Source organism: Ixodes scapularis, unplaced genomic scaffold, assembly GCF_016920785.2.
Source record: "Ixodes scapularis isolate PalLabHiFi unplaced genomic scaffold, ASM1692078v2 PGA_scaffold4__175_contigs__length_147842914, whole genome shotgun sequence".
Lineage (NCBI taxonomy): Eukaryota > Metazoa > Arthropoda > Arachnida > Ixodida > Ixodidae > Ixodes > Ixodes scapularis.
The window spans coordinates 55,390,163-55,397,674 of NW_024609879.1; the positions used below are offsets into that span (position 1 = coordinate 55,390,163).

At 44.3% G+C, this 7,512-nt stretch overlaps 1 protein-coding gene across 1 annotated transcript in view; it reads right to left on the bottom strand.

The window, feature by feature from the left end:
- Positions 1–7,148, bottom strand: part of LOC115308854 (rab-like protein 2A) — a 215,112-nt gene extending 207,964 nt beyond the window's left edge. Inside the window, exons 1-2 of the mRNA XM_040222881.3 lie at positions 7,024–7,148; positions 15–94 (exon numbers count right to left, since the gene is read on the bottom strand). Coding sequence (XP_040078815.2) covers positions 15–94; positions 7,024–7,148 — 205 coding nt within the window. The remainder of the gene's footprint in view (positions 1–14; positions 95–7,023) is intronic.
- Between the last annotated feature and the right edge of the window lie 364 nt (positions 7,149–7,512).

Consider the following 7,512-nt stretch of genomic DNA (forward strand, 5'->3'; position numbering starts at 1 on the left):
GACGCAGTACTCACCGACAACCACTTCTTCCCCGTCCACCTTGGTCTGGTGCCTGAAGATGTTGAGGGCAAACGTGGACACCTGTCGAGGCTTGCTGCAGCGTGAAGTCAAGTGAAAAGCACAGCTTGTCGCGTACTCACTGCCAGGCCGAGAACGAGAGGGCGCCCATTTCGGATGCCCGGACGCGTATTGGGACTTACTCGTGGAGTAAAACCACGGGGCAAATCTGAGTTCCTGATTGGCTTATTTTGAACGTCTCGCTCTTTTTCAAGCAGCGGACGACCGTGACCTTTCGCGCTCGTTGTTTGTGATAAGGCGGCTCCTGACAGCCGAGCGGTGACCTCTCCGTTACGCGAGGTGTAGTAAAGTGCGCGAACGTTTACGGTTAACGAGACGTACCTTCATGAACACCCTAGATGGCGTAAACACGACGCCTTGGCGATACTGACGGTAAACAGCAGCTCTTTGGCGGCAAGGCGACACCGCCTGCGCGCTGAAAGTTTAGGCCTCTGACAAAAATCGCGCGTACATATACGCGAAGATTGCCGCTTTCGATAGTGCCGTAAGCAGACCTCCGAGGCGTCATCCGTGCACGCGTGAAACACTGGCGGCCGTAGGCCTAAGCCTTGCCTCTCTCTCTCTCTCTTTACCGTTTAAATCAGGGGAACGTTTGAAGGCAGAAAAGAAGGCGCCACCGTGTTTGGACATATACTTGCCAAAAGGTGTTTGTGACACGGTTGAAAAAAGGTCTGTTAGGGGTCTGGGATTTTCATTACGGTTTTACTTTGTCAGGAACTCTCACTCTCGTGGATGCCCTTCAGTTATCGAAGCCGGGAAGCCTCGCGGAGAGGCAGGACAATAGAAGAACCTACCTGTTTTTCTTATCCTCTCGGGTGTTCTAGTAATGTTTAAAGATCGGAAATAAGGTGATATACTCGTAGCGCCGTTCATTGTTTACTAATAAGTTTGGCCGCGTGGTATTTATCTCCGATAGCTCTATGTGCTGAAATTGGCAAATATTGAGTATATTCCTTTGCCCCTTGTTAATAAAACGGTGTCACTCTTTTTTTTTTTTTTTTTTTTACTGACAGATGGCGTTGGGAGCAGCGTCCGAATATGCAGCCGGCCAGCGAAAGAAAGCAGACGACAAGCAGACGAAATCCGTTGGCAGCAAAAGCGCCGTCGTTATGCAGACGTGTTTTTTCTTACTTTAAGTTTTGCTTTTATTGTTCTCGTTATTTTTTTTAACCAAACGTACATTTAATAAAGATTATGTTTATTTTAATAAACCACGGCGGTCGCGAGCCGTAGTGATTAGAGTTCCTGTATAGGCTCCCTACGAGAGCCAGAGTGTGCGTCTGTTTTCCACGTGCCGCCGCGCCATTATTCGCCGAGATTCAATCGCGTGAGGAGCCAGATCAAGTGCCGCGGAGGAAAGTAGACGTTGCACGGGCCCCGGCGTACGTTCCCCTGTTTTTGAGCGCGCCGCGCGCCTCGAACGCGCGGCGCCGCTATTCGCCGAATTCAATCACGTGACGAGCGGGATCAACATGCCGTGCAGGAAAGGCGGCACTACGGAGATAAACGCGCAACTCTGGCTCCCGTAGGGAGCCTATACAGGAACTCTAGTAGCGGTAAGGAGGTAGCGCTATTTATGAATATGAACGCCAAACACACCCCGCTACTGGACTTGTTCGCCTGCATCACCGCCCGCCATAGACCCTGGCAAGTTTCTTGGCCCTATCTTTTACAGAAAGAGAGCTACGCTTTATAATTTTACAAGAAAAAAGACGACCTGTGGAATGCATCTTTGGCGAAAAGTTTGGATTGCCTCGTGCAGGCGTTCACTTTTACGGTTTATTTTAGATCGAGCCTGGTGGCTTGGGTCACCTTCTAAATATCTCTCTCTCTCTCTATATATATATATATATATATATATATATATATATATATGTTTTAGAGCGCAGCTCTTAGGGTTCGTTTCCGGCATCAGCGGCGTCGCCGTTGGCGTAACCGCGAGGTCACGTGACCTCCCAAGTCATGTAACCTCGGAGAATTGGGGAGAAGGGGTCGCCTGACCTCAGGGGGTCACGTATCACGTGACCCCCCCGAGGTCACGTGGCCCCCTGAGGTCATGCGACCCCCTCTCCCCAATTCTCCTAGGTCACGTGACCCCCTGAGGTCACGTGACCTCATGGGGTCACGTGACTTCAGGAGATCACGTGACCTCACGTGGGCAATAACAGGGTAAGCTCCTCTCGCAATGCCCTTCACTCTTTCCAGTTTAACAGAGTGAACGCTGTAAAGGCGTTGAGTGGAGAAAATGTACGGCTCTGTATCAAATTTACTAACATTATCACGGACCCCCTGATGTCACGTGATCCCCCTCCCTCGACGTCACGTGACCCCCTGATGTCGCACGACCCCCCCTTGAGGTCACGTGACCTCAAGGAGTCACCTATCCCTCAGTACGCTTCCATCCTCCTCCTCAAGAGCTGCGCTCTAACCGGCGTTACAGGGAATTGTAAACGGCTTTTTTTTGTTTTTTTTTGTTTTTTTTTTAAATTCTCCATAATGTATTTTACATTTCAATCGAAGCTTTTGTGTTGAAGTCAGATAATACTGTTTACACGTCAAACCTTGTTCAAATTTGAAATAGAGTTGAAGGTTTGGAGAACCAGTTGATCCTTGGGGTTGGACAAAAGTTTGCGAAATCCTTAGGAGTGCACATAAAAGAAGGTCCCCGGGAATGCAGATCGCTTGTTCACTGTGCGTAAACAGGGCGTTTTCAGATAAAACCGAACAAACATGTCCGGTGACCATTTGTAATTTTGATGAAAAAAAATATATTTTGCTGGCTGTATTCCCAGAAGAAGAAAACCAATCCTTGTTTTCGGGGAAAAAAATGCGTCTTTGAGAAAAATATTTGTAAGCACCCTTTCAGTCACGTGCCCGTTTTGCGTATCGTGCGATGTTGATATTTCGGGCGGCTTCCCCCAAAAGACTGTTCTGGTTACGGGTATAGAAATATTCACTGACAAATAAGGCATAGGAAGGACTGACAAAAAGTATTAATGACTTAGTATTAGGGCAGTTATTTTGGCACATTGCTCAATAATGCCCTGGATTAAAGAGTATTTTCTCCGTATTTATAAAAGCTAAGGTCTTCGACCTTTGGCAGTCTGTTGCTCTGTATACAGTTAACATTTGCGTGAAACATTGTCGCCCTGGTTAGCGGCAGAAATTTACGAGAATTTCTCACACAGGGGCATTTAACTAAAAATGCATTATTTGGAAAATCATTTTAAAAAATGCCATCGGTAATGTCCTTTAAACTCTCTGAAATTAACGTTTATAATATGTAATATTAAACTGTGCAATATCACGAATACGATATTTGTGCGTCTTTTAAGTTATAAAGCGAGAAACATGGCGAATTGATGCTAATGCGGTAGCCTTAAAGGGGCTGGCACATACCCGTTCTTCACAATTTCATTATTATTAAATGTGCAAAAATGATACGGGGTGGTCAAGAAAAGACAAATTGACAACACAGAGCTGGACAGTATTTTTGAAGGGAAAATTCCTAATACATTTTTCCACAACCGAGCCAAAAATGCCCATGGGCCGGAGCGATCGATGTGCGCCCCCCTCTAACATGCTTCGCGGTGCCTGCTTCAACAGCCGGCGTATAGCGTCTGCGTCTACGCGACGTAAAGGAAGCAACCGGAGCGACTTTGCCAACAGATCAGCCTACAACCTTGGCGGTAACATGATATAGGAAGTAGGGCGCGGCAGAACCTGAACCTGCGCCGCCTGTGAGCGCCCAAAAATCCGCCGCCGTGGAGGGCCGCACACCGCGTAGAAAATAAGGATACATAAAAAAAGAAAACAAGAATTGCAATTTATTGAGTTTGCCTTTAACTTAATTTATAAGACGACGGTTTGGACAAACTTGAAATCATATTTGAGTATGCTTATGTAACCTACGGAAGTGATGGTGCAGCAACTACTTTAAGAACAAGTACCAACTACACGAGCTGCAGAGCCACAAATACACGTCAGCGAAGTGTATTGTTTCCGCAACCTGGCATGGCAAGATTGCCTGTGATTGAATCGGGGGTCGTGTCAAGCACCAGACAACGGCCTCCGACGGCTCACCAAGTTCGTGATGAAGTCGGCGTCGAGGTGGTTGCCCCACTGAACACTAAAATGCCGAACTTGAAACTAATCCACCTCCAGAAAGCTGACGTTAAAGCGTTCAGGGACATGGAAACAAACAAGTGGCACTCTGTTTCTCTTGAGCGTGTAACTCAGTCCGGTGAATTGTAGCAGTGTACCGATCCGACGTATATTTCAACCACAGCTGTTTTAGCAAGAACAGTAGACGCAGAAAAAGATATATCTTTGAAAGCAGTCTCCTATGGCGGCGAAAAGCACATCGATGTCGGGAGCTTGCGATGCCGCTGAAAAGAAACGAACAGTGATCGCTACAGGCGAAATGGGAAAAAAATATTCCTCCTCGGAGTGCCAGCAGAGCGCCGTGATTAACTCAGGTCACCGTCCAGCAGAAAGAATGCACGCGAGAAGCGCCGAATGTGCGCACAGGATCTTGATTAGTTAAGCGAGTTTCAATTGTACCACTTTAAACATGTGTTCTTTCTTATCACTATCTAAACCCGGTCGTCAGCCGCCCAGTTTCCCCTCGCAGGGTAGGCTCCGAGATTTACTGATCCGAGAAATCTGTATTTAAATTGTTTACTTGTGCTTGAAACTCACCTGCAATCTTTTGTATGAATAGTTATTTTTCACGAACTCCTGTCAGTGCTTTCTCTTCGCAGACTTTATACACTTTCTGACCCCTTGCTTGCCCTTGTTTAAAATCGGCAACGTACTATCTTTCGGTACTCCCGTTACGGCAATTCTGTATATCTAAAGCCCTGTAAAATAAAATAAAAAATAAAAAAATGAATATTGCAAAGCATTTTTGAAGTTCCGATAGGACGGATTATGAGCCTTGATCTGTGAAAAGTAGAAGAAAAATTACGATGACCTTCATTTTAAACTGTTTTTACAATTACTGCAAAAGCGGTAAGCTGTCTACATTTCATTGTATTTTCTTTCTAAAAGGTTATCATTTTTTTTTTAATTTTTGATGACAATTTATGCGAATATAGAACAAACGCTTCCAAATCATATTTAAAAAATTGATTATCCAATCTTTTAAGATGCGCATCCATAAAGCTCCGAAATGCTTCGTAATTGATAATGCATGTTTACCTGCTTTTATCTTATGTAGAGTCTCCGCACAAAAAAATATTAAACCTAAGACTGCAACAGTTTTTCTTTAATAAATATCCAAAAGGTCGGTTTCACGCGAGTCGCAAAAATATGTGAGCATACCGACAGTGACTGTGTGATTTTTTTTCCCAGAAAAGAAATTTTATTTACCGCAAAAAAAAAATTTGAGAATGTTTTTGCGCTTCCAGAAGTAAAAATTATATATTCTGGTAAAAATAAAAAAAAAATGTCGACCGGACATGGTCGTCCGATTCTATTTGAAAACGCCCAACACAGACAATCTCAGGCAAGCATATATTTTTTTTATTATCTTTTATTTTTTACGCGTTGTGCGGTCCTCCACGGCGGCAGATCTCTTGGCGCTCACAGGCGGCGCAGGTTCAGGTTCTGCCGCGTCCTACCTCCCATGTCATGTTACCGTTAAGGTCGTAGGCTGATCTGTTTGCAAAGTCGCTCCGGTTGCTTCCTTCACGTCGCGTAGACGGACATGCTATACGCCGGCCGTTGAAACAGGCACCGCGAAGCATGCTACAGAGTGGCGCACCTCGATCTCTCCTGCCCATGGGCATTTCTGGGTCGGTTCTACAAAAATGTATTACAAATTTTGCCTTCATAACTACCGACCTCCTCTGTGCTGTCAATGCCTCTTTTCCTGACCACCCCGTAGCATTTTTACGCCTTTTTAATAATATTGATATTGTGAAGAACGAGTATGTGCCGCCCCATTTATGGCAACCGCGTAACGTCCAATAGACCATGTTTCTCGCTTTGTAACTTAAAAGCCCCACAAATATTGCATCATCTTTTTGTAAACTCAGTACATATTATAAACGCTAATTCCAGAAAGTTTAAAGAATATTAAAGATGGTCTTTTTTTTAATAATTTTTAAAATAATGCATTTGTAGTTCAATGCCCCGGTGTGAGCAATTCTTGCACAATTCTCCCGTTAACGAGGACAACAATATTTTACGCAAAGATGAACTATCTACAGGGCAACACACTGGCAAAATTTGAAGGCCTTAGCTTATATATATATATGGAGAACAATATTCTTTAATCGAGGGCGTTGTTGCGCAATGTGCCGTGTTTGCGATTTGTTGTCTCAAAATAACTACCCTAACACTCAGTGTTTAATACTTTTTCTCAATTCTTCCTATGCCTAATTTGTCAGCGAATATTTGTAGACCCGTAGCCAGAAGAGGTTTTTGGGGGAAGCCGCCCCAAATGTCAACATCGCGCGATACGCAAAACGCTCACGTGACTGAGAGGGTGCTTGCAAATCGTTTTCGCAAAGACATTTTTTTCCCGAAAACAAGGATTGTTTTTTTCTTCGCATAAAGCCAGCAAAATTAATTTTTTTCATCGCAATTAAAAAAGGTCACCGGTCATGGTTGTTCGATTTTATATCTGAAGACGCCCCAACAGAGTATTTAAAATATTAAAAAAGTAATTAAACAACAAAGTAACATGTTACACAACATATGCAGATGAGGTGGTTTCCTAACCACCTCATCTGCAGGCACTCGCTTCTTGTAACTAGAGTTGTATCGTACCCTATGCGTTTATTTTTTCTTCCTTCGCCTATACCTGTCATTAAATCGTATAAAATGAACGGAGTTCCATCTGAATATGCACCACACTGGAGGCTGCCTTTCGAGCGCAGAAAACGGGACACCGCTGAGTCGGAGTTGCCCATCCATGCAAGACGGGAGCAAGGATACTAGGCGTCCAGTAGGAACCTTTCGACCAATCTGAAACAAATAACAAAAAAAATGGTAAGGCAGATTAAAACACGTTGCGTCAAGTAACATATGTCAGCGCTGCAAAGAGACAAGACGTTTCGCATGTTATCGCGTTGTTTATGACACTCGCCATAAGTAAGAAACAGGTGTCGACCTAAGTCTATCTCGATAAGAATGAAATGACACCTTCGAGCTTAGCTTTAACGTTAAGTTTCTTGCGGAGAGCGACTGTCGACCACAAAGAAAACAAAAATATAAACAAGCATCATTCGTTTAAATTTAATTAGTCTAGGCAAGGAATTCCTTACTCAACTTCCTCAATATTACAATCAATAATAGTAAAAAAAAACTGGACGGAAACGCCGCCGGCAGTTATAGCCTTTGAGCTGAGTTTATTATAATTTATAATGTCTGCACTATAATGCCGAAAGGAAGGGGGGGGGGGGGGAGGGGGGTTGCGGTTGTTTC